Source organism: Canis lupus, chromosome 22 (assembly GCF_003254725.2).
Source record: "Canis lupus dingo isolate Sandy chromosome 22, ASM325472v2, whole genome shotgun sequence".
Lineage (NCBI taxonomy): Eukaryota > Metazoa > Chordata > Mammalia > Carnivora > Canidae > Canis > Canis lupus.
In genome coordinates this window covers 60652946-60679651 of record NC_064264.1, presented here as the reverse complement: position 1 = coordinate 60679651, position 26706 = coordinate 60652946, and the positions used below count along the sequence as shown (strand labels likewise).

At 57.7% G+C, this 26706-nt stretch overlaps 1 protein-coding gene across 13 annotated transcripts in view; it reads right to left on the bottom strand.

Moving 5' to 3' along the window:
- Positions 1 to 26706, bottom strand: part of MCF2L (MCF.2 cell line derived transforming sequence like) — a 132579-nt gene that overhangs the window by 23075 nt on the left and 82798 nt on the right. For 12 of the 13 annotated variants that reach the window (XM_035704548.2, XM_025441300.3, XM_035704546.2 and 9 more), the window contains exons 4-6: positions 11649 to 11739; positions 2731 to 2850; positions 161 to 277 (exon numbers count right to left, since the gene is read on the bottom strand). In XM_035704548.2, the coding sequence (XP_035560441.2) occupies positions 161 to 277; positions 2731 to 2850; positions 11649 to 11739 (328 nt within the window). Of the gene's footprint in view, positions 1 to 160; positions 278 to 2730; positions 2851 to 11648; positions 11740 to 11997; positions 12333 to 26706 lie in introns of those variants that run through there. The other variant, XM_025441310.3, reaches the window with a different exon arrangement.

The window sequence follows — 26706 nt, the reverse complement described above, 5'->3', positions numbered from 1 at the left end:
AGACCATCTCCTCATTCTCGGGAAGACACTGAGGTTATCGGGAACATGTCTTTGGAAAAGACAGCAGCGTCATGCAGAAGCTATTCAACCAATAATGTGGGGGTGAAGGAGACCCATGGCCCACCACCAGCAGCCGCGTGTGGGAGGCAGCAGGACTCACAGTGCGGTGACACAGCCACCTGGTGTGGCAGTAATCCAGGGTCCCACCCAGGTCCTCGGTCAGCTGGGACTTGTCGATGTAACCGTGTAGTTCTGGTACTGAGCTCAGCATTATGACCTAGAGGAAGAAGGAAGCCGCCCCACAATGAGACCGCCCAGTGGCCAGGGAGCAATGCTCTCCCCTGGTCAGTGATGGTGGTAGCAGGGCTGGGAGGCGCTGGTGGGGGTCCCAGGCTGAGATCCCAGCCCCACCATGTCCGGGCTGGTGGATGTTAGGCAAAGTTGCTCATTCTCTCTGTGCCTCCACGTGAAACGGGCCCATAATGACCCGTCTCAGAGGGCAGCCTGGGTGGCTCAGCAGTTTAGCGCCTGCCTTGGGCCCAGGCCATGATCCTGGAGACCCGGGATCAAGTCCCACGTCGGGCTCCCTGCAGGGAGCCTGCTTCTCCCTCTGCCTGTGTCTCTGCCTCTCTCTCTGTTTCTCATGAATAAAAAAAAAAAAAAAAAAAAAAAAATGACCCGTCTCAGCATCAAAGGAAGGCATTCGAACCTGATGGGCACTCTCGGCTCCCTGGCAAGGGGAGTTCCTGGTGGGAACTGAGCAGCCCTCTGACACGACAGAAGACGGCTTCGAGTCAGAGTGGGGTCACTGATGTAACACTGGAGTCAGGTCGTGCCCTTCTGTGGGACACAGCGCCACAGGGACAACGTGTCTATTTTTCTTGCCCTTTGGGGGACATTCTGTCCACGAGTTTTGGATAAAGATACAGCCTTTGCTTGTAAGAGGTCACACAGATACAGCAAAACAGGCCAAATGTTATCAGACACCATCCTGTGTTTACTGAACGCCATGTGAGTTTTAAGCTGGGGGTTCTCGCTGGGGTTCTCGGTGCAGAACCACCAAGGGGACACCTGGCGAATCGGGAGACGTTTCTGACGGTCATGGTGTGGTGGTGCCGCTGAACACACCTCCCCCTCCAGAGGATAACGCAGCCCAAACTGTCCACAGGCTGCTGAGATCCCAAAGTCATGACCACCATGCAAGAGGCTGAGGTGTCCCTGGAGGTGGACAGCAGGTCTCAGCACACAGGACTCTCTGCTCCTCTCCATAACCCCCACGTGTGTCTAGGTAACCCTGTCTCATGACCCGGATGGCCGAAGACTGACCGGCTGGGCCATCAGAACATCTACGTCACCTGCCTTGTGACTTCTGCATCTCAGCTAAACCCTGCGTGTGCTTCGTGTACAACTAACTAGAGAAGGTGCAGAGACCGTTTCTCTTGACCTTTCCTGTCCTGCACAAGGTCTGCACACAGCACCGAAACGTGACATTTTGCTAAAGTGAGCATTTTAGCAATGGCATTCTTGAGAGGATTTTTCTACAACTTTAAAGAGGTATCTAAAATGGGTCAGGGAGCTGAAGACTCAGTGATGATTTTTGAGAACTCACTGATTTGGGCCAAGAGTGCCATCTGTAGGGCTCACTGCCGCCCTTAGGACAGGCCCGTCTGCTTTCCTCCCACATGTCTGTGTTGAGACCCATCGTTAGTTATCGAGGTTCCCTGGCCCAGAGTAGGGAAGGCAGGACATCTGGGTGTCACGACGTGGCCGTCGGAGGAGGAGGCCAGGCATTGGTGGTTTTAGTGCTGGACCCTCGCCTCTAGCCGGCATGTCTGCAGTTTTGTCCTGACCTGCTCCCAGGACATGGGTCATCAGAAGTGAAGGCGTCTGGTGCTGCAAACACAGTGAGTGCACCGGTGTCCCCCATGACCCCAAAGCCCATGGTTTGGGGCTATTGAGTGCCACCTGCCCACAAGGCCCGGTGACGCCTCACTCACGGCCCCTGACCGCACAGAGTGCCTGCTATCCTGTACACTGAGGAGCAGGAAAGACTCAGACAACCACCACCGAGGTGCCTGGGGGCTGGCCCCGTATGTTCTCGTCCTCCTCGCAACAGAGGGGTGATTTCCTGGAGAACAAATGCACCTGGGGGGCAGGCTGCCTGGTGGTCCAGGCCCGGTGCTGCTCCCGTAGCTGGTGAGACATGGGCTGGCAAGCAGGCGTCATGGGACACAGGCTTCCTGGGCACACAGGTGGAAGGGACCCTGTGTGGCCTTGTTTCCTCAAGGGCAGTGGCTGGTGGCAGGCTGCACGTGCTGCTAGGGTGAGGAGATGAGGCAGGGGCCACCCACCCTGCAGGCCCAGGAACACTGGCACCCACTCCCCTGGCCCTGTCTTGACCCCAACACCAGCTGAGCCTGGCTATTCCTCATGAGGAGGCCCATTGGGTTCTCTTGTTCCTTGGTCGGACCCTCACTCGGTCAGAACGTTCTAGGCTCACAGCTCTCATGAAGCGCCTGCACCTCCACAGTGTGGACGCTCCCTGGGGAGTATGAAGGAGGGAAGGATCCTGCTGCTTTGGGCAGCATTAGGAGGATGAGCAGCTCCCGCCGGAGCTGCTCTGTGTGATGGGTGCACCTGCTGTGCTGGGGCTGGGCCCTCAGAGTCTCCCTGATGGAGCAGGGGTCCAGATCGCAGTTCCACCCTGGAGCTGGGGCAGGGTGTACTCACCGGCACCTTCATCTTAAGGTCATCTCTATTGAATTTGAAAGCGAGGTCAGAGAGAGCCCGTTGGAAAAACCCTGTCGGACGCAGGACAAGGACGAGCTGCAGGTTTGCTGGAAAGGATGCCTGTAAGAGGACAGGAGGGCCGTGGGCAGACATGCCATGGACAGACGTGCTACCGGTCACGGGTCCTCACCCACCCGCCACTGACCATGTGCTGCAGACTGTGAGGACGTCCCTCTGGGACAGATGTGGTCACTGACCCTGGTTCTGTTAGAGATCACTCCCCTCTTAAAAGAAAAGGGAAACATCACGGTGCTGGTGCTGGTGCAAGCATGCCACATGGGTTTCCAGCGTATTACACTTGTTAGAAGCTGAGCTGCGTCCCCACAGACTCATACGTAAAGTTCCAACCTCTCAGGACGTGACATTTGCAGACAAAGTCTGCACAGAAATGACCAAGTTTATGTGAGGCTATTGGTGGGGACTGGAGCCAACATGCCAGGTCCTCATGGACACGTAGGGAGATGCCATGTGCAGACAGGGGCATGTCTACCAGCCAAGGAACGCCAGGGACTGCCAGAAGCCCCCAGAAGCTGCGGGCAGGGACAGCATCTCCCTCGCGGCCCCAGAACCAGCCTGCCAGCACCTGTGCCTTGGACCTCCAGCTCCAGACTGTGAGGCGGGGACGGTCGTTTCCAGCCCCATCTGGGGACCAATGCAGGACAGCCCCAGGGAGCAGACACTGGTCAAATAAACACAAAGCCACGTGGACACACACAAGCATTCTTCAAACAGGGACAAGTGAGTGAGCTCACATGCCAGTGCACATGCCTATAGACACAGTTACACGAGTATAGTTGGCCCCCGGCTCTGCGTATGAGGCGTGTGACCTCAGGCAAGACACTGGCCTGCCCTTGCCTCTGTTTCCCCATGTGTAAAGCAGGGACAAGAAAGAGGCTTCCCCACGCACTCTCCTGATGCACAGCCACGCACAGCACTTGCACAAAGCCTCAGCAACGAGGCATGGCAGGTATTTAGTGAAAGCTTGTCCTGGGTACCAGGTCACTTCCAGACGCTGATTCCCAGGAAGACCCCATTACCCGACAAAGACATTCTGAAGGAACGGAGGTTGGTTTCTGGATGACCGGGTCACACGCAGTAAAACGGGATCTACAGCAAAGATAGGCAGAGCCTGGGCTGACAGAGCCGCAGGGCAGGCCAGGGCGCCAGCCTGTCCACGGCGCTCTCTGCAGCTCATAGATCCACGAGTCTCAGCTGCTCCCCTGTCCACCGAGATGGACGCCCAGGCTGCAGCCCCTGGGAGCACTGTCACACCCACCCTGCCCTGCGCAGGACTGGTGGACATGAGCCCCAGGGCGAGGTGCTGGCAAGGGAGCTGCCCTGGTGGGGAGGGAGCCTGGCCTGTGCCCCCTGACCAGCCCCGTCCCAGCAGGCATCCTCAGGAGCCTAGGTCTCCAGGAACCGTGGCTCTGGCAGCTTCACTTCCAGGAAGCAGTCAACACCTGGGTGCTGCCACTAAGCAGGCGATGCCCCCAGACAGCCCACCGACACAGCCCTCGGGCCCCGGAGTCCCATCGAGAAGCTGGTGCCACAAGAGCAGGGACCCGGTGACAGGTCCCCCCCCCCCGGCCCACAGCCTCAGGGCCACCCGGGTGAGACCCTGGCCTCACCCCAAGCCCCCAAGGCTGGACCTGCACTGAGCGACCCCAGGGCCTCTCATCTCCACATAAGAGCAAGTCCCTGGAACAGGAGAAAAGTGGGGAGAACAGCCTTGAATGAGGTCTGGACCTGTGGGCATCAGGCTGACCCAGGTGGGTGTCCCACCAGTGCCAGGGACCAGTCAGTGTTGGGCCCACACCCAGGGCCCTCCTGCCTGCCCCTTCCTCCTGGGCCCACAGCATGTGCACTCCCCCTCCATATCCTGACCCCGGGCCCCCCAGTCCTTCTCCACCAACTGAGCTCCCCACCCCACCCCTGCCAACCTCGGCCCTGAGTCTGTTCTCCACAGAAGAGCCACTGTGACCCTTGTAAGGTATTAGTGGTGTCAGGACACCTCCTACACAAAACTTCCAGAGACTCCCCCACGCGCCCCCCTGCAAACGAGCCAGAGTCCAGAGCCCAGCCTGCAGTGGCCTCCTGACCTCAGCCCTATCCTGCCCAGCGCCTGCCTGGGCCCTCAGGCAGGTGGCTCCCATCCCTGTGTCTCCGCTGCATGTGCACCTGACCCAAGGCTGCCGATGACCGATGATCGTCCTGGCGGGGCCACCTCCCGCCCCCACTCGTGGGCCACAGCGCATGCCTCACCTTCCCTTGGGGATTCTCTTCCTCTCCCGGCCACCTGCAGAGCCTGCTGCACCTGCAGATGTTCTTGCGCTGCCTCATTGGGAGTTTGAAGCCACCACCCGCCTACTGGTGACTCTGGGCTGTGTCTCTGGCCCTGTACCCCGAGATCCCATTGGAGGATCCCCTGCCTGCAGCCACCTTCATCCCCAGAGCCCCCAGGAAGATGCTCACACCTGGCTGTCCATGGCCTCTGGGTGGGAGGAGGCTCACGCCCTCCCCAGGGTCCCCGACACGTCTGCACAGCCCTGTAACCCAGGGGATGGGCACCAGCTAAATGTCCAAGGCCGCAGGGGCAGCAGGGCTCTGACCAGTAGTGCCCAGGGGCCACAGTCTCCCCATTCAGCTGCATTCGCCACTGGCAGCTGGGCCTGGGCACCCGAAGGGGTGTGACTGGGGCAGCCCCCCAGGCAGGGCGCCCATCCCCACTCCCGCCAGAGGCGCCCATGCAGTTTGGCTCCTTTGAGTGGAAAGGAAAGAATGCAGAGGAAGAGCGCTGAAGGTCAGAAGCCCCGCGGGCAGGTTCTGGGTCACCTGTCACCAGCATCTTGTGACGCTGGCCGCCTCTGTTTAAGGAAAGTTCCTTAGGAAAGTCTCTCTCCAGAGGCGAGTCATTGGTTCTAAATTTCATAACTGTTTTTATCACCCTCATGTGCCCCTCGTGGCAGGTGTGTGGGGAGGACGAGAGTTTGGACTTAGGAGAAGATGCTGAGCCCTGTTCTCCCAAAATGCCACTGAGATGAAGTCCATGGGCAGCGGGGCTGCCAGCGGCTGGAGGTGGGAGGCACTTCCTGCCCGGCCTTCTCTCCACTCCAGTCTTTCCTAGCCTTTACCTTCCTGCATCTTCCAAAAGTGTCATTTCACAAACAGGTAAGTGGAAGGAGGATTTGGGATGAGGGCTACAAATCTCCTCGGCGACCCCAGAGGGGCTGGAACAGGCTCCATGTCCAGTGATCCTGTTTACCCTGCGCCATGGGAATGCGCACAATGCAAAGGCCACAGAAATGTCATCTCGAGATGGGGAGTGACGTGGTTTCTGGACAAACATCCCAGAGGACCGTGTGTGTCCAAACATACAACCAACACTGCCGGACATGCTGGAGCCTCCGGAACCCAGGGCCTGGGGACCGCTGTTTGAAAACTGTCCCCAGGTTCTCAGAGTCACCTGTTTCCAGCCTGACATCACACAGGTAACCAGAAGATGGAGCAGCTCAGTCTGGCTGATGATGGCCAAAAATCCAGCACACGCTGTGCACTAAGAACCCCAGGGTGTGACCGCAGGAGGGCGTGACTCTGCAGGTCGGCGGTAAGCACAGGCCTCCCGCAGCCCTGGCCATGAGGCCCAGAGGCAGGGGCTCAGGACGCGGCCTCTAACAACCCCCTCAGTAGGTGTCAGGGACCGTTACAAACACCAGGAAGAAACAGACTTCAGGCAGCCCGGGGAGGGGGGGGGCGTAGCGGTTTAGCACCGCCTTCAGCCCAGGGCGTGATCCTGGAGTCCTGGGATCGAGTCCCACGTCGGGCTCCCTGCCTGGAGCCTGCTTCTCCCTCTGCCTGTGTCTCTGTCTCTTTCTCTGTGTGTCTCTCATTAATAAATAAATAAAATCTTAAAAATAAAGAATAAATAGGGATCCCTGGGTGGCTCGGCGGTTTGGCGCCTGCCTTTGGCCCAGGGCGCGATCCCGGACACCCGGGATCGAATCCCACGTCGGGCTCCCGGTGCATGGAGCCTGCTTCTCCCTCTGCCTATGTCTCTGCCTCTCTCTCTCTGTGACTATCATAAATAAATAAAAAAAAAAATTAAAAAAAAAAAGAATAAATAAATAAAAATCTTAAAAAAAAAAAAAAGGAAGAAACAGACACCTTAATGAACAATCCACAGGAAGGGTGTGACTTGCAGGAAGGCCTGGCATGATACGGAGTACTCTCGGTGGTGCGCTGTGGGATGCCCACCTTCCCTTCTGGAACACTCTGTGTGGACTGGCACCCCCACCCGCTGGCGTGCCGGGACCTACCAACTGGTGTGCAGGGCTGACAACCTCCAGCCACCTTGCCCCATGTGAGCGACCTGGTCCCTTCTCTCCCTGCAGCATGGTGACCACAACATAGGGCGAGTGTAGCACAGCCCTGTCCCCTCTGGCTACTGCCTGCTCAGCATGCGTGTCCACTTCCTCTAAACTGCCTAAGTACTTGGGCACCAAGCAAACTGGTTCTGAGAAGGCTGGCCATGCCTTGGTCAGGGCTGGACCTCCCAAGTGGCTGCTGTGCACAACCCACCCTGCTCCCAACTCCTGGGTGAGGCTGGAGCAGGACATGCCACCGCCTGCTAACCCGTCTCTCACCCCCAGCACCCCCAGGCCTCCTGCCTCTGCTCATACCCCAAGGGGTTTGCTCATCATCCTCTCTCTGCTAGACAACCCCCCCTCCCCCTCTGACACTCATCCAGCATCACCTCCATGGGGAAGCCCTCCTGGTGCTCACACTGCTCCTGTCCTCACCTCCATCAGCGCTCAGCACTTCATGCTCAGACTCTAGTAAGTAGCACAGAGTAGGAACGCACGAGCTGTTTGATGCAATGTTATTTTGCCACGTGTGCAATACTAACTGGATGACCTAAAGACACTGCACCCCTGGACACCTGGTGTTGTACATTTTCTGCACTCACAGTGGCACTGGCCTTACAGGTGAAAACCACATTCTTACCGCACACAGACTCACAGCGCCTTCCCCTGGGCCCTTGCTCAGCAGCAGGTCTGGGACACGCTGAGCTCAAATCAGGCTGGCTCACAGTAGACACACGCACTACCACAAACCCTCAACGGCTCACATGCACATGCACGTGCACACATATGCACAGCTGGGCTAAGCTGGGACACAGAGCCCTAGAATGGTACACTTAGGTATTTTCCAGAAGATGCCTTCATCTGCGTCCTTGGCACCGTGTCTCCATGTTTGCAGCTTTGTCCACCTGCTGTGACCAGGACGGTGACAGGCGGGCACGCCCATCGTCCCCAACACCCTCAGAGCTGGCTCAGGATACCCGGCACACCTGATTCTAGGGGCTCTGCACTTTGGCTCCTTGTTTTTCTGTTCCAAGCCAAGCGGAAGGCATCCGAACAGAAAGCAGAGCACCTCAAAACAAGGAAGTCTCTGCTTCTGAGCTGGCACACCAGGCGGCTACACACAGCACCCTGCCCCTGCTATGGCTTGTCACGTAAGCACCGCAGCTCGCTCGGACGGCCATGCACGTCTGGAGAGACACAGAACTGGCACACCACCTGCAGTGTATTGCTGCCCAGGTCCTGGGGGGGCGGGAGGTGTGCACGGGGAGTACCTGTGCAGGAGTGGAAACCCTTTAGAGGGTGCTGGTCTGCTGAAGCTAGGTGGTAGCTTCCCCAAAGCCCCTCCAGCTGAAGCTGGAAGTTTGGCTTCACAGCCCCGGGTGACCGTGTCAGCGGGTCAGCTCTCTCCCCACCTTGCCCTCCTGCACGGGGACAAGCCTGCCAGCTCTGTCTCCCATCTCCCATCCCCACCACAGAGCTGTGTCGTCCGCCACATCCCACAGCCGGCTCCCAGATGGCACATGCACACAACGACAGGGCCTGGCCTGCGGCCTCCTGGCCTCCCTGCAGGACTGCCTGGCGTTGCCTCCGTATCCCTGCATGCTGGCCAGCTCTGATCACACCCCGATCCCAGTGTCTGTCAGCTGTCTGCACCCCACCTGGCTGGACACTTCCTGCTTATGCCCCGCTTATATCTCCAACGCCCCAATCCCAGGACAGCACAGCACGTACCAGACTCTTAAACATGCTAAAGGCATGCACAGATTTTAGGGCATTCATGTGACCAGTATATTCATATAATACAAAGAATTGGAGTTAAAGAGAATTTTTGACAAGTATGCTGAAAAAATATTAACTTCTGGGGTTTCCAAACCAGTCGTGGGGAACCTCAAGGCTTATAGGAAAAAAGAGATTTTAAAAACTTCTATTTTGGGGATCCCTGGGTGGCGCAGCAGTTTAGCGCCTGCCTTTGGCCCAGGGCACGATCCTGGAGACCCGGGATCGAGTCCCACATCGGGCTGCCGGTGCATGGAGCCTGCTTCTCCCTCTGCCTGTGTCTCTGCCTCTCTCTCTGTGACTATCATAAATAAATAAATAAATAAATTCAAAAAAATAAAAAAAATAAATAAAAACTATTTTTATTGTGTACAAATTTGTGTAAATATTAAATCTCAAACACCAGCTTTTCAGTTATGATTTTCACAAAACAAAATTTTAAGGGTGAGCCAGCATGCTTTAGAAATCCACCTGGTTATAACATCGGTGACAAAGGAAGCTGGGATTGCCCCTGGCAGGCGGAGAGCGCTGCATCCCTGGCTCCTGCAGGTCTGCTCTGGGCCACTCGGCTCAGCCACAGGCTGCACTCACTCGCAGGCTACCTCAGTTCTTAAAAATAATTTACCTGTTTCTTGAAGAACTATCTTGTATTTGGGGACTCTCCTGTTTCTAACCAGGAGCAGCTGATGGCCTTGAGAGACATTCACAGTGAACCTATTTTGTCCAGGGCCGGGGCTGGGTGCCTGCCATAAGCTTGACCCAACTTCGAGGAACCCATGGTGAGTAAGCAGGAGTGGCTGTGCCTCCCAGAGCAGGAGGTGGGAGGGGGAGGGGGAAGGCTGCAAGGAGCAGAGGCCATCTGCAGGGCTGGGGCAGGGGCCCTCCTGGGGGAGGCATGTGTGCAGAGAGGAGACACCTGTGACCCTTACGGCAAAGGGTCTGACGCCTGTGTCCACCACATCATGATGCGTCTGAGCATGAGTTAGATCAAGCTAGAGACGTAGAAGACCTGGAGAGATTATTTAAATTTGAAGAATGTTGTTACTATAACACTATTACCTTCTTAAACAGCGACATACTTGACTGGGAAGTCTTGGTATTCAACCCAGGACTCACTTCCTGATTTTATTTTATTTTATTTTTATTTATTTATGATAGTCACAGAGAGAGAGAGAGAGAGAGGTAGAGGCACAGGCAGAGGGAGAAGCAGGCTCCATGCACCGGGAGCCCGATGTGGGATTCGATCCCGGGTCTCCAGGATCGCGCCCTGGGCCAAAGGCAGGCGCCAAACCGCTGCGCCACCCAGGGATCCCTCACTTCCTGATTTTAAATGGTTGTCTTAAGTCTATCGTGCATGTGACCATATGGTTCTTACAATTTAATTCTTGATTTAGCTTGCCATGTGACGTCACATGCATGTTTATTTTAAAATTTGAAGTAGTGAAATGGACACACTGGCTATTAACTGCTGATGAAATATCAAATGTACGTGGGGACGAGGGACAGAACATGTGTGTGGGGGCGGGGACGAGGGAAGGACACATGTGTGGGGGTGGGGATGAGGGACAGGACATGTGTGGGGGGGCGGGAACGAGGGATAGGACAGATGTGTGGGGGCGGGGATGAGGGACAGGCTGCAGGGACTGGATGCTGCAGGGACATTTTTTCAGAAGGACAAGGTGGAACCACAGGGACAGGTTTGCACCCAAACGATGCAGTTGTAAGAAAAGAGCAGACGCCAAGCCTTTAACTGTTAGGAGGATAACGAGGCCACGTAGGGAAGGGGGTAGTCTTTCCATTCCACCTGCAACCACAGCCCACTGGCCTCTCAGAGGTCAGGAACCAAAGATAGTTTGCACACACGACCCAGAAGAAGAGGTTTTGAGGATTTTACTCTGTCGAGGGTTCAGTTTTTAAGAAATGCTTGGGAGCAGCAGAGGTGTCCCAGCCAGTGACCAGCCATGCCTGCTCCGGTCCCCCTCCTGCCATGAGTCTCCGGCTGCCGTGAGGGAGCATGGGTGAAGCGCTGCACAGGGAGCTCGTGGCAGGGCAGAGGCTGCTTACTTGACTTCCCTCTTGAATCATTGCTGCAGGTTAAAAACAGCCCCAGCAGGAAGCATAGGGCAGCCACCCTCTGTGCGGGTAAGGGGCCTCAGGGGTCCCTGGAGCCGGCAGGAGGCAAGGAGGGCCGAGGCCTCTGGGTTAGTTGGAAAACTAGAGGGTCAGCAGCCCTTCTGGAAAGGAGAGGGTCAATTAGCAAAAGCTGTTCAACGCAATTTCAAACTTGTAGCCTGAAGACTCTGCTTGACACGGGAGCTCGAGCCCCATGTCAGAAGGACCACATACCCCTCCTCAGCATTGCTCATACTCAGCAGTCAGAGACGACCCAGTCGGGGGAACTGTTGTTAAATCTTAACAAGCCCACTAAGAGTGAACGCATCTGAGAACAGAACACTCGCACACACACACACACACACTCGCACATGCACATGCACACACATGCCCATGCACACACAGACGCGCATGCTCCAGCGACTTCAGCAGCCCAGGGAGGCGTGGGCTCCCTCGCGGCCCCTGGCCCTACCTTGGCCCCTGAGGCCAGTGCACCATGCAGCCTTGGTCCTCAGAACACGAGCTGCCAGCCGGACAGACCCACTGCTGTCTCCTGGCACAGGGGACGAGCAGGGGCAGGCGTCACAGAGCCCGGGCACCCACACTTACTGCTATTCGCAGGATGGATGCCTTCACGGAGGTCCATTTGTCCTGCCTTCGGTCTATGACCAGGATGAATCCAATGCCAGCATCTTGTAAGCTGAAACGAGGAGAGAGATCTGCAGTTAGCGCGTGCAGCAGGATCCCAGGCTTTCGTGGGAGCTCTGAGAAGACCTTAGCTAGAACGATGCCTCCTATAATCCTTGGGCCGCTTCCGCGCTGCTTGGTAAAACCCACGCCAAGGAAGCGTCCGAGCCGACTGCAGCATTTCTGTGAGTCCGGGCAATTTCCAGAACTTGTTCTTATCTAAAGATCCTGCATGCTGTGGAGACCCCCAGCCCCACGCCGGCCTTCTCACCGTGCAGAGACCCAGGAGACCCCCTCCCGGAGCTCAGGCACCTCCATTCCACCCTAAGAGCCGACCACTTGCCCTTCTGGGTTGACCAGGCGGCTAAGTCCTCCAAACAAGTTTAGGACCCGTACGTCACATGAGTCCTGGCATCTGAGGTCCCTATGTGTGTCCATGTTATGAAATCGCTCTTGATGGTGTGGCCACACTGTCGGGGGAACCTCCCAAGGTGTCCGCAGGCTCACAAGCCTCTGTTGGAAACGGGAGGCCAGAAACGGCTCCTCGCATCAGCAGCACGCGGCGCCGCAGAGAACGCCGAGGCCGTGGAACCACAACCCCACCCGGCCTGCCTCGGCCCGCGGAGCGAGTCACAGTGGAGACGGTCCCGCCCTCGCCCTCGGGCAGCTCCGCGACCCGCCAATCGCGCAGCGCCAGCAGCGGCGCCGCCGCCAATCCCCGTGGAGGGGAGCGGGCACGCCCAGGTGCTGACTCCAATTGCTAATTTCAAGTCTGAGCAAATGTGAGGAAGGCACTTCTGGGTTCAAGTGAAAATCAGAATGACATGGAGCAGGCAATGGTCCGGTCTGGGCGTGCTGGGCCGGCTCTACGTCACACAGCGGGGCCGTCCGCGTGTCCTCACTCAGGTTGAATGGGGCGGACAGTGGTGCACAGAGCCGGGTGCTGCTGCTCTGCGTGCTCGCCCACACCTGATGCGGGGCTCCACCTGCCCATGGTAATCCGGTTCTGTAAGGTAAACACGCTGACGAGGTCCGCTTTCAGCCAGAGTAGCCTTCCTGCTGGGCGACAGAGCCCCTCGTGCACACACAGCAAGAAGCCATGATCAATGGCATTTCACAGCTGTGGGGGGGCACCCCACCCAACCTGTCATCGGAGCTGCTTTAGCTCTTTTTTTAGGGAAGGTCAGTTTGTCACTTGAGCTCCTGTCCTCGGCCAGATGTGGGAGTCCAGGGAGCCCCGGCCGCTGCGGGCACACGCTCCCTCCAGGGAGACCCACGCAGGTCTTGGCCTAAGTGGAGTCAGCCCTTAGCCAATGTGGGGCAGCCCTAGTTCTGTCCCAGGGGCTCAGCTGGGGTCACGGCAGGGACGGGAGGAAACAGCATCTCAGGCGGTTGTGTGAGCTCTGTCCACAGCAGGTGGACACAGGGGCTGAGACCTCCCAACAGGCCAGCACACACCCTCCTTGGAGGGGTCCACGCATCCTGGGAAGCCCTGAGCCATGACTCACCTGGGCTCTCACCCTTCCCACAGTGGAAGGGAACGGAGAGCCCAGAGACACTCGTTTTCATTGTGCATGTCACCAGACCACCAGAATCCACCCCATTCTCTAGGAGGGGCACTGCCATGGGGGCTGGCAACGGGAGCGCACTCTGGGGTGACTCCTTGAGGCACCATGGGTCAGCTCAATTTCCTTTCCTCCAAAAACAGGTGCCAAAATAGTGTTCCCCTCTTGGGGCTGTTGGGAGGGTCAATGGTCACTTCTGCAAACCCATCAGTGTGTGGAGACAGGATTCTCACTGTTGCTCTCTTCTTCTCATTTCAGAGAGCGAGGCCTGACTCTGTGTCTCACTTTCTCCCTGGGATGGAGCTTTGATACTGGTGGGGACTCTCCATGGTCCGCAATGGGTGATGGGTAGGTTCCCTTTGCTATCCCACATTGGATCTTGGAACGCCACACCTGGTTGGAGCTTCCAAACCCCGGACGTTCTCTCCTGCAGCCCAAACACACCCGTTCCCACCATGCTGGGCCCCGTGCTGGGCCCAATGCCCTCAACCGAGTGTTCGTGTTTATGCAAATGCCCGTTTGGGGGTCAGTGCAGGCCACGGGCAGGGCCGGGGAACCGTCCAGGCCAGGGCGGGCCCAGGGCCTCAGTCCCACTCCCCGTGTCCCTTCCATACTGTCACAGTTGTAATCGGAAGACCAGCATCACAAACAGGCATTGATGAGAATATAGCAGAGAAACCCAAGTTACCAACAGCTCAAATTTAAAAAAATAAATAAATAAAATACAAATGAAATATAAGGGGAAGAGGTGCCCAGGTGGCTCTGTAGGTTGGGTGTCCAACTCTTGGTCTCAGGTCTTGATCTCAGGCTCCTGAGTTCTAGCCCCACAGTGGGCTGCATGCTGAGCCTGCTTAAGTCGTATGTTCACACAAAGCAATTGGACATTAACTTGAGTTCATCTTGCTGCTCCTCAGCACATGCCCAGTCATTGGGCTCCTCCCCCAGGCCAGGCTGGGACCCTCTTTCTAGGAGGGGAATTTCCTGTGCTTTTGGGCTGCCAAGGGCAGATGTACTTCTTTTAATCCTCACCATGGTCCCATGATGTAGGGACCACCATCTCTCCAGCTCAGAGTCCTGGAATGGAGGCTCAGAGAGGCTGAGTTGCTTGTCCAAAGTCACACAGCAGATGAGCACAGCTGGGGAGAACCTCCAAACTGCCTCCCGGGCTAGGTCCACACTGTGCCCTAGAGCAGCCCTGTCCCACCCCTCCCAACCCTGGGCAGGAGCCCTGGTTCTTGGGGGTCCCTGCACCACTCCTGGCTGTTGGAGGACATGCTGAGGGAGACAGACCCCAGGAGCAGACAGCAAGGCTGCCTACATGCTGGGACCCATCCTGGGGCCCAGGGGATGCCCCCTGCATACCTGTGTCGCCTGCCGCCCCACCTGGATGCTGGCCCACAGGAGCACAGACTTATGCAGCAGAGTGACCTCAGGACGTGGACACCTTCCTAGCCTCTCTGGTGCCCACACAACTGGTGCCACAGAGCAAGGCCCTGCACTCTGTGCTGCCCAGCAGCTGGGGCCAGCAGCGCAAGGGTCCCCAGCTACACCCCCAGCTCACGGAGAAGGGTCCTAGCTGCACCCACCGAGGGAAAGGACTCAGAGTGGATCCTGCTTCTGGCCCCCACCCATGGGTCTCTGACCTTACTCAGCCTGGGGACAGGGCAGCTCATGCTCGCATCTCTGAGGACCCCCCTGCCCCCAAGGAGCCTGGCACTCCAGGCCTCGGGCTGGTGGCGATGAAGGTGGTGGCAGTGGGAGGCGCAGGGCGCATGATTCAGAAGCTGGCAGCCACACGGAAGCACCCATAGTACACACGGCCCAGCAGACACAGACATCTGCCTCCAGCCCCGAAGTCCGCTGGCTTGGAGGGGCCGCCCTGGCCAGCTGCCCAGCAGCTGAGTGAGGCTGAATAGCTCACTTTCGGCCCCAACCGTCAAAAGAGGCACAGAGCTCACGGAAACTCTGCTTCTGGGATTCAGCCACTCACTGGTGCCCTCTCTGACACCTGGGTGGCCTTGGTGGCCAGGCACACAGCCCGGTCGTGTGGGCGCAGCCTCCCCATCACGGGGCAGGAGCAGGGAGCAGCCTGAGAACCGTTTGGAGGCAAGGGCTGGGCAGTCCCCGGACGTCAGGTCTGCTGTCAGCTGCATCCCATCTGTCTGGTTCCTGGCCAAGCTGCATCGAGTTCCACAGACCCCAGACCCGACAGGGAGGTGGGGGACTCACCTGTTTACACTTGCTCAATCGCTTGCTAGTCAGAGAGTGGGGGTGGGTGGAGGTGCAAACATAAGTCAGGATTACAGGGCCGATAAAGCCTGGGCAGGGAGTGGCTGTGCCAGGGATAGCAGAGGGACGGAGGGACAGGCATTCTGCATCTCAAACTGCAGCATGCACCGGGCTCCCAGAGCTGCTGAAAGTGCAAATTCAGGCTCAGGATGCTTTGGTGGGGTCACGAGCCCCCCACTGCTGCTGTTGGTGCAGGGCCACCCTATGAGGCTGGTCCTGCACACAAGCCCTGAGGGCTTTCTGTGACCCGAGATGCCACCTGTGACTGAGCCTCTGTCCCAGAAGAGCCCAGAGGAGGTCAGACATGGTGGAAAGGGGGGTGTTGGACCTCAGGCCTGAACGGCCTGCAGGCAACTGAGACTAAGGAGGGGGTTGTGGGCACGTGAGAATCAGCTGACCCCAGGCTCACAACGAGGTGATGCTCTGGTGGAGCGGAGTGGGGGGGGCCAGGGATGTGGTGGTGGGGCAGGTGGGGGATGGGGATGTGGGGCACAGGGGGTGTAGGGCAGGAAGGCATGGGATGCAGGGGGTACAGGGGGGCATGGGGAGGGGGTGTGGGGGCGGGGAGCTCAGGGGACGTGGGGAATGCAGGGGGGAGTGAGTCTGGGCAGGGCAGCCTGCAGGGTGGTGGCCATCATGTCGGCGGGAGGGGGTGGAGGTGAGCACTCAGGTAGACAATGACGGGGTGCACCCTGGTGACATCTGAGAGAGACGGTTGGGAAGAAGTCCCAGGGCACCGGAGGGTGCTGCCTCTGCAGGTCCTAGATACTGGGGGGACGCAGCTTCCCAGAAGCAGAAGGGCCAGGCAGGGTCCCGGGCAGCACCCCTCTCCCCCGCCCTGCACCCCTTCCACCCCACACCCTGTCCACCTCCTCTGGAGGCCTCCACAGGGCTGCAGGGCTCTCGGGAGACACCTCCTGGAGGGCAGCTTCCCCAGCGGCTTGTGCCCCACACTGGCCCTGTGTGTGGTTTGGGGCATGCAGGGTGCCAGTTGCAAGAACCCCCAGGAGCCCGTTGCAGGGACTAAGAATGCATTCTGACCGTGCCCTCTTGTGGCCACAGGTGGGTGCTGCTCTTGACCTGGGTGCCCAGGGTGCCCCCCCCCGGGGGGAATGTGTGGACTTGCCCACCTAAGGGCTGCACTGCTTCAGGGAGCCCACCCCTTCTCTCTTCCCCCACCCCTCCCCCTTCCCTCCCTCCTGGATGGGGTGTTTGGGAATCCTGCCTGCTGGTGGTGGAGGTCTCAGAAGGGGGTCCCATCCTGTAAAAGCCAGGAGGACAGCTGGTCCTAAGACAGTCCAGCTTGGGGCAAATCCTTTAATGCTGGGCCCCCGCCTTCCCTGAGCTCCTTCTAGACTTTCCCAGCACAGGAGTAGCCCAGCCACACCCGCTCCCTGAGGCCCAGCCCCATGGGCAGAGCCCCCACCATTGCCCCAGCCTGAGCGTCCCACCAGGGGGCCTGACCTAGTTGTTTTAAGTTAGCAAATGCGCAGGGCAGTGGGTTTTCCATCCCTGAGGGACCACAGGCTTCTCCGGAGAAAGACAATATGAAAATGATGGTCACTGACAAACCACAGGCTTACTTCTCTGTCTTTCTTTTAAATCGGGGCTTAGTGACCCCACCACTTGGATGAGTGGGGACAGGATCACAGGACCCCTCATAGGCCAGACAGGAGGGGGGGCCTTGCCGGGCTCCATAGCTGAGCTGGGGTACCCTGGGAAGGACTGATCCCCTGAGGTTATCCCGAGCCACCTCTGTCCTTGCCTGCACTGGGGAGAGCACTGAGTCACATGACATCTCTGGTGGCTGCTACCAGCCCTTTGCTCCTTTGCTCCTGAACCTCCTGGAAGCTGACAGCACCTGAGGGTCTGATCTGAGAGCCTCATCCATGACACTGATCACACCCCCCACAGATGCACCCTGCTGTCTCCCGCCATGCCTGCTCCCCATGCCACCCCAACCACAGGGGCCCTGGGTTTACCCCTGCCCAGCACTGAAAGGGGACCACTGCTCCCCTTCCTGATTCCCACAGCCCACAGAGGGCAGAGTCCCTGCACTCCTGGGCACTTGAGTCCTGGGCTCAGGAGCCAGATGTCCGCTGACCTGCACCCGTCCCTTGCCTGCCAGGGTCCTTGCCCCAGGCCCCTGCCTGCACTCATGCACCATCCATCGCCCTCCGCCAGCCCCACGGCTTTCAGGCTTCTTTCCTCCAGCAGCAAAACTGTCCCCCTAATCATGGTCACAAATCCCTTTAAAGACATCAAACTTTGTTACTATTGCCACCGAAAGATGGAATATACAGACGGACAACGGCCAGGTGTATCTAAAAACAGACCTCTGGCCCAGGACCTGCAGCAACCAGCCCAGAAAACCCGTAGTGTGGGCCGCAGCACAGACAGCTGGGAGCCGTCCAGAAGTCACCCTGCAGGAAGGTGACTGCTGTCTCAGCAGAATACCCTGGAGGCCAGACACTCCCCTCCCCGGGGCCACCTGCCCCTGACGGGTAGGATGTGTCTAGTAACTGCGCTTCCCCAAGCTTTGTCCTGCTTCCAACCTGGGACCCACCAGAGAAAGCCCATGTGCTTCCCTCACCCATCCCACGGGACTTGCTCTAGTTAGCTGCCCCCGTGTCCCAGCCAGTGCCTGTGTCATGTCCCCCACCCCCAAGCTGACCCTGGCCAGTGCTTATGTCAGGGTTCCCCACCAAGGGCTTATCCCGGTCAGGTCCCACCTGTGTCAGGTCCCCCCCAGAGCCATCCCTGGCCAGTGCCTGTGTCAGGGCCCCCCCAAGAGCTGCAGGGAGCTCTGAATGAACAGTCTCTGCTGCTGATCTCATGTGGTGTTCTCCATGTGTGTCCATCCCCCTAATGCAGAAGAATAGATGTACGAGTGACTGTTCACCCCTGCCTCCAGTGTGGGGCTGCTGTCATCTAGGGCCCCAGGGTCAGTGTGCCCATGGGTGAGCACTGGGCCACGCAGCACCCCGTGCCTGGTGGAGCCATGGCCTCCTCACCTTGGAGCGGAGAGCTCCTGAGGCCCTGGAGAGTCACCGCATGGCACCCGTGAGTCTCCCGGGGGTGTGGCAGCTGCTCCCCAGGGCATGGCCTGGGCCTCAGGGTGGACGCGCCCAAGGGCCCCACGCTGCTAAGTCGTCCACATCTCGGAGCAATGTTTTCTGCAGTTCAAGCACCTATAGGTCACAATGAGTCAGGAGGCCTCCTAGTCGATTGCGTGGAAACAGAGAAGGTGAAGAGTTTGAGGAGGGAGAGCAGCCAGGCCGGGCGTTTCCTGGCACCCACAGCTACTGCTGGCTTGGAGCTCACGGCCTGCAGCTGGAGGCGGGAAGGGACCACGGCCATACTGGACGTCTTGCCAGTGTCAGGGTCAGGGTGATGGGGAGCATTCAGAGCCACCCGGAGGAGGCCGGCTCAGCCTGGTTGGAGGACCATAGGAGACAAGGCGGGGCTGGGGGGGGCTGCAGGATAGTCAGCCGCGGCCACGCATCCCAGACCACTCTTGGCCTGTGGTGGGACAGCTGTCAGGCGGAAGACCTCCCTCCCTGCAGGACCACGGGGTCCCTGAGAGCTGGGCCCGCCAGGGGTCAGGCAGGTGGCTGGGGCGGGTGGAGATGACGGGGGCGATGGGTAGAGCAGTGCGAGCCTGGCCTCAGACAGGAGCCACCCCTGCCGGGCCCCACGGACCTTGGCATGGTCTCCTCTCTCTCTCTCTCTCTCTCTCTCTCTCTCTCTCCCCCTCCCCTCCCCCCTCACCCCACGGTCTGACACTGGTCTCTGGACGTCAGCCGATGTCAAAGAGACCTTGTCTTCCTCTGTAAGGAAAGGTCATGGGTGCGTTTCTCTGCCCGTGTGCCCAGCTTGGAGCACCCAGCACGTGGATGATCCCTGAGCTCTCTCCATCCTGAGCTTCCCGGCTGTTTCTTCTCTCTTCTCAGGATTCAAAACCTTGCCCTGCTACGATAGTGTTTCTGTGCCATGTTTACCTAATCCTGGTCAGTGTTTCATCCCAGAAAGCAAAACGGTGAAAAAAACTCCAAGCGCCTTTTGAAAACTGTCCTGCACCCAACAGTCACGCATCTGTCCTGAGTCCCATGGTTTCCCACCAGGGCTGCCATCGCTCGGGCATATGCACACGGTGAGCCGAAGGTGCGTGGGCGCCAGCCGAGCGGCCCTTTACCACAAAGCAGTGACCTCACCTCTCCTTCCTTCACAACCAAAAGAGCAGGAATTTCTGTGAAAAACCTGAAATCCTGGCATCTTCATGTTCTTTATATTCCAGGTTTCCCCCCACATCAATATGTGACAAAATGAACTCAGAAAGCCGAACCTATGATATCCAGGTGAATCACTATGAATGTACCTGGGATTTGTGTGATGGCTGGCCGTGGGGCAGGAGCACGCACGGATCACTGGGAGCTCACCCACCTGGCCCACGCAAGCTTGCGCAGCACACGATAAAACCGAGCATCTTCTCGATTTTTCAAAGGCTGATTTCTAATCTGGCTTTGGACTACTGACCTGTGCACTTAGATGTAGTTATGACAGTAATTAGTATGTTATGAATAAAAAAGATCCTAACAATCACATCAATCCCTTAAATACATTAAAAAAAAAGACGTGTACTGTCAGCCATTTCTTTATGATCATGGAATGAACTGCTCCCCAGGGACATACAGGCACCACCCTCAGAAGTCAGGGCCGTGCAGAGAAACTTCTAGAATCTCCTCATGACCTGCCTCAGGCTCTGCTGAAGCACTGGGGCGCAGGGGTCCAAGAACTGGCCCCCTTCTCCCGTCCTGACCCTGCTTATCAGGCTCCTCCCTCCTGTGTCTGCCTCTGGCATCTCTTCTCCACCTGTGCCGAAGCCTGAGCACCACCATCCCACCTGCAGCCCCGTGAGGCAGACGTGCTTGGTGCACTGACAGAGGCAAAGGAAGGGCTTCCCAGCCCCTGGCCGCACCTCGGCGTGGCTCCCTCACAGCAAACGTCCTTGTTTCCAAGCAGAGCAAGACCTGTGGTCTCTGCTCTTGGGCAGGGAGTCAGGGCACCAATCTCTTGTGCTCTTCTTCATAAATGCGGGCGCGGCGGCTGCTGACCCAATTCTCACATGGTGGATGGAACCTGGGCCACGTCTGAGCTGCCCAGCATGGCCACACGTGAACTGAAATATGGGGAGACCCTCCAACTCCTGAACTTCCCCATTTACTTAGCTTTAATTTTTAAATTTAAATGGCCACACGTGGCTAGTGGCTGTCACAGTGATGATGGTGATGGTGATGGAGAACGGAAGCAAAGAAGAGGACTGCAGGGGATAGGCAGCCTCTGGCCCCTGCCAGGAGGACAGAGAAACGGGCCCCATGTGCAGGAGGCCAGCATGGTGGGCAGTGGCCACTGAGCTCCCAGAGCTTCTGACCACGTGGGATGACGGGCAGGCTGAGCCAAGTCGTGGACAGCCAACGCCCTTTCCTTGCTAATCACACAGCTGGGGGTGGGGGAGGACTTCCAGGCCACAGCATCTGAGAGCCATGGCAAATGGATCACTGTCAAAGTGTTCCATCTCCGAGCCCCTACAACCAGCTATGTGCAGAACCAGGCTATTATAGGGAACCTGAAGGGAAAGGGGAGCACAGGTGAGGTTGCATCAGACTTGGCAGGTTTGACGTGCTGCAGCTGCTAAGAGCACAGGCTCCTGGGGCTGCCTTGAAGGGACCCCAAAACACACTCTGGATAGGACCCAGGCCGAACAGGGCATGCCTGTGTCTCCCGGCATGTGGGACACAGGGTTTTGATAGTGCCCCAACCCTTAACTGAAAGGGAAGGAGGCAGGCGGCAGGTGGAAGCTTCCACTTCTCATGTGTACGCTTTGAAGTGTATAGTACATATTCACACACACATCTTCTGTCTTTACCTTCAGATGTCATGACAAATTCAGTTGGAAATTACGTTGGCAGCAATAAGTAAGGTGCTTCCAAAGGCACCTGCTTTTCTCTTTCATTACCGTCCATGCAAACTGTGTGTGTGGGTGTAATTGTGCTGGCGTGTGCATGCGTGCATGGGGGCGCGCACCCACAGGAAGCCATATGAGTGTACATGGTGTTGTGTGTGCATGCATTCATGTGTGTACTTGCACATTTATGTGCACGCATGTGTGTGAGGCTATGTGTGCCCATCATGGAAGCCAGTTGGGAGACAGGACCTCTCTCACCCTAGTAGCCAGATGGTTTGAACCAGGTCCAGGAACATCAACGTGATCATCAGCTTCAATGAACTCTAGCAGATCCTGAATTATGATTCATTTGTGCTGAGGAGAGACGGGGGCGCTGTGCAGGAAGGAAGATCTCACTGATTTTCCAAACCCTGGGGGTGAGGGGTGAATAAAGCCTCCAGGGCCCAGCACCTGGGGCTCCTGCAGGCTGCTGGGGGGAAGTGCAAGTCAAGGGCTGCTAAAATGGTTTTTCAGAGCAAAGTCAGAAATCTGTCTTAATCTTGGCAACTCCATGCATGTGACCCTGCACCAGTGTACACATGTGTACATGTGTGAGAACGCATGTGTGTGTGTGCTTGTACAGTGCCTTGTGAAGTGGCCTTGCACGACTCCGTTTGTGGAGACAGGATCCCACTGAGTTTGGAAACCACTTCTGCCACAGCGTGAGTGGGGCAAGACCAGCTCTGGACTGTGGACATGCTTGAAGGGGGAGGGGGTGGAGGGTCTGGAACCACAGGCAGGGAGGGGTTTGGGGGTCTGGAGCCACAGGAGGGGAGGGGTCCAGGTTAAGCACCGTAGGAGTGGACAGGCCAAGACGTCCAGGGGCTGGAGCCCAGGGCATTTGCCCCCCTGGACAGGCTCTGTAATCCTTCCCGGTTTGCAGAGTAATGGACTCTGTGCACAGCGAACATGGTTAGACACGGAAAAGATCAAGTGGTTGCCGCTTTTCTTTGTGTTTATGGACTAATTTCTATCAGCATAAATATGTCGTGATTTCCCTCATCTCAGAGACCCTGGTCTGCATCCCTGTCTCCAGCTCCACCTACTTGGCCTCTATCTTTGCTTCTCTTGTCTCTGAGTCCGCTCTGCCCGTTATTGTTAAATTTGCTCCAAATCACGTTTCGCTCCCAACTCTCCACCAGAACTGTTCTTGCAGGGGATCCCGGTGGCCTGTTGGCCTGAGATTCCTGCTGTCTCCCCAGGAGGTGATCATAAGTGCTCGGCTGCAGCGGGGCTCCCTTCCTTGCCCCCATCCCACCTCTAGGGGTTCACTCCCCAAATGCTCATGACTCCCAAACCCGCAGGCTGCTGGGACCCAGCTTGCATTCCAGGTATACCTGCAGGCTCTGGCCTCCTCCCTGCTGCCCCCTCTTTGGGTGACCGCTCCCCCCAGACCATGGGGCCCTCTCACTGCTACGTCCTAGTGGGGACACTGCCCCTGCCCCAGGACTGCGGCCCCTCCTACAATGCCCCTTTGCCCCATTTCACTGATAAGAATGAAGACCCCTCCTGAGAGGGTCCCACCCACGGGTCAGGGAGCTGACCACCTCCCATGACGGGGCCCTCACCTGTCTTGTCTCTCGTTTTTCTCTTTCCATAATCCAAACAACCCACTTCATTCACTGAGAATGTGAAGAGCAGGACTTGACTTATTTGTTCACTTTTGGGTCCAAGTGTGCCTAGAACCTGGATGCTTCTCACAGACAGTGACAGGGTGACCTGTCTGGGTCATAGGGCCACTCTGGGGGCAGGGCCCAGCAGACGGTGCCAAGTGAGCCTCATTGGGAAGGGCCGGGGTCTGAGGGGCCTGGATGGCAAGACCCGGTCCTCAGTGGGCCAGCACGCAGCTGCACCTGGCTGACGCTGCCCATTGCATCCTGGCATCTTTCCATGTTACCTTCACTGAGGTTTCCAGAAGACCAGTTGTGGGACCCAAGGAATTTAACAAAAATCCCCTACTCCTGGACAAGCAGAGCAGGACTAAGGCCTCCCCCACCCTAGCCAACCCGCTGAGCACACCGTTACCGGAAACCTGCTCATATAGGAATGCGGAACCCCTAACCGCCAAAGAATGTAAACCCCACCTCTTGCCCGCCAAACCTGCCTGCCAATTCTGACCAGAGTGATAGGCTAGTTCAAACGGTCACGACAGGGTAAATTGTAATTCAATTGGCCACTTGCGTGTGGACCGACATGACTATGCAATCTTCTGTGTGTGTTACAATCTCATTGGCCACTGGCCCCTATAAAACTGCTACACCTCTTAGCCTTGGGGTCCAAGTCCCTGCTCCGCTGCGTCGGGTGCACTTGGACCCAAGCTCCAGCTTGCAAATAAACCCTCATGCGCTTGCATCGGTGTCGGCTCCTTGGTGGTTTCTCGGATTCGCAATCTTGGGCACAACACAGTCAGGTGCTTCCCATTTCTGTGCGTGCGGACAAGGCCTGCTGGGCTGCCATGAGGGATTTCAACACAGCCAGGAACTACCAATCAGGGTCATGGCTGAATCGGGGCTTCTGCTTTTGCAGTAATGACTGAAGCAGCACGTACGTTGTTTTAAAAGATGTGATTAGGGCAGCCCGGGTGGCTCAGTGGTTTAGCGCCACCTCTAGCACAGGGCCTGATCCTGGAGACCTGGGATCGAGTCCCACGTCAGGCTCCCTGCATGGAGCCTGCTTCTCTCTCTGTGTGTCTCTCATGAATAAATAAAATCTTTAAAAAATAATAAAAGATGCGATTAAAGCTGGGTTTAAAAACCGTGAGTTAAGTTCTCAGAGCAGCAGTCTGCACCACCTGCTGTAATCCTACCCTTCCACCCGTGGTAGGGGTGTTCCCCGCCTATCTCCCTGACCCAGAGGGCCAGGACAGTGATCTGCCTGCCCACCTATTCCTCCCGTGCACAGGGAGGCAGTGGGGGCATCCCAGGTCCCCAAAGGAGAGCAGGGCCACGGCCTCTCTTGGGCATCAGCACCTGGCTGGTCCTTAGCCTGAAGATGGGGACACAGGGCCTGGCTCCCCCTGGGGACTTCCCCATAGTCAGGGGGTTCCGTGAGCACCCAGCCGTGCAGGAATGCAGTGGCTCTGGAGGAAGACGGCCCCACCCAAACAGGTCCCTCTCTCAGACCTGACCTCCTCCACTGCCACCCTCAGGGTCAGGACTGAGGGCTCCCCAGAGAAGGTGGTGGGAGTGGCTGGGCCCAGGTCCTGCCCAGGGCTGCACCCCTAGCACCCGATTGCTCTCCTGTGACCCCATGTGCCCTTGGGGGCCTCAGCTGTCTTCTTGGAGCAGGCACGTGGGGTTGCGTCTGGCCCTCCTACTAGCCCCTCACCCAGAAAGGAGACAGAGGGTAAACCACAGGCTGAGCGACACCTACCACACACCCTGGTCCTCGGGAATAGAGCCCACAGCTCTGGGCCTCAGATACGCACTGGGGCCTCTCGGGAGGCTCAACAGCACCGTGGAGCCACGGGGCCACGGAGCCAGCGGCACTTTGGGTGTGAGCCGTGCACGTGTTCTGGGAGACGAGGCTTCTGGAAAGGGCTCATTCTGCCAAGGATAGAAGAGCAGAGACAGAAAGCCTGCTGTCCTAATCAGAGGGGTCAGGGAGCTTGCCCTGTGATTTGCTTCATGTGTCTCCAAATGAACATGATTAGTCCAGCACACATTTGCCAAGGAGCCGTGTGCCTGCTGTCCCTGGCCTGCATCCTAGGGAGACGTGGAGCTATGATTGTGACCATTTCATACAGGACCCAGGAAGCCTGGTGGGCAAGGGCCCCGCTTGCTCTGAGATGGAGGGGCTGGCTTCTTTCTTTAGGTGGGTGTGATGGAGGGCCTCCCTGAGGAGGCCTGGAGCATGAAACGGAGCCATCTCAAGTGCTCCACCGAGGGGCAGCAAGTGCAAAGGCCCCCAGGCCAGATTTGCCAAGACCAGCAAGCATGGGAACCCCTGGGCAACCTGTTGTGCAAGCCTGAAGGCCCGAGAGGTGCTAGAGGTCCGGCTGCCCCCTCCCCAGCATCACGCCTGCTTGTGCCTGGGGAGAGGGCTCACGTCCACATCAGGCCTGGACTATAGGGTGTTGACATTTCTAAACATAAAATGATTCTTTGACCTTTAAAACATCCAAGAGTGACCAGAAAACAGAATGCCTCATGCAAGCCGCCACTGTCTGTGGGACCCAGGAAATTTAACAAAAATCCCCTACCCCTGGACAAGCAGAGCAGGACTAACTCCATTTCGTGCTGCACCCGCCACCTCCTGTATCACCCCCACATGACCTGCTTATTGCTCAAGGCGCTGCCCCACCCGAATCAAGCCGCTGGGCACATCCTAATCGGAAATCGGCTCAAAACAATGTAACCCCGCCTTGTGCCCCCCAAAACTGCGCGCGATTCTGATCAAAGTAATAGGCCAGCTCAAGTGGATCCTATAGGGTAAGGGGTAATTCAATCGGCCACCTGCGTGTGGACCGACAGGACTGTGCAACTTTCTGCGTATCCCATGGGCCACTGGCCCCTATAAAGCTGCTACCCCGCTTAGTCTCGGGGTCCAAGTCCCTGCTCCGCTGCGTCGAGTACCCTTGGACCCAAGCTCGAGCTTGTAATAAACCCTCGTGTGTTTGCATCGGTGTCGGCTCCTTGGCGGTTTCTCGGATTCGCGATCTTGGGCACAACATGTCTGCTCCAGGCACCTGGTCTTGGGCTGGCCACGGCCTCTCCTGGACTCAGGCGGCCGCACCCACACCAGAGACCACATGGGCATTCAGGGTCGGCAAGCCCTGCCTGCGGGCTCACACAGCGTTCTTCTCTTAGTCCAGAGCTCCCACAGCGTTCCACGCCCACTGCTGTGCACATGGGGGACTGGAGTTACATCCTGGGTACCCCACATGTCCCTGAACCCGCGTCCCTTCCCAAGGATGCCTCTCGGTGCCTGACCACCGGGAGCCCGTGTCTTCCCACCACTTCACGGCGCTGCACTCATGGCTGGTGGCCTAGCGGGCAGAGTGGGCCTGACAACTGCCATTCCGTCTCTGACCCCAAGGCCCAGGGACAAGGAACAGAGACTCTCAGAGGTACTGCAGCCCCCTCCGCCCCCCGGAAGCCCCTCGAGGGTGCACAGCCGGCCC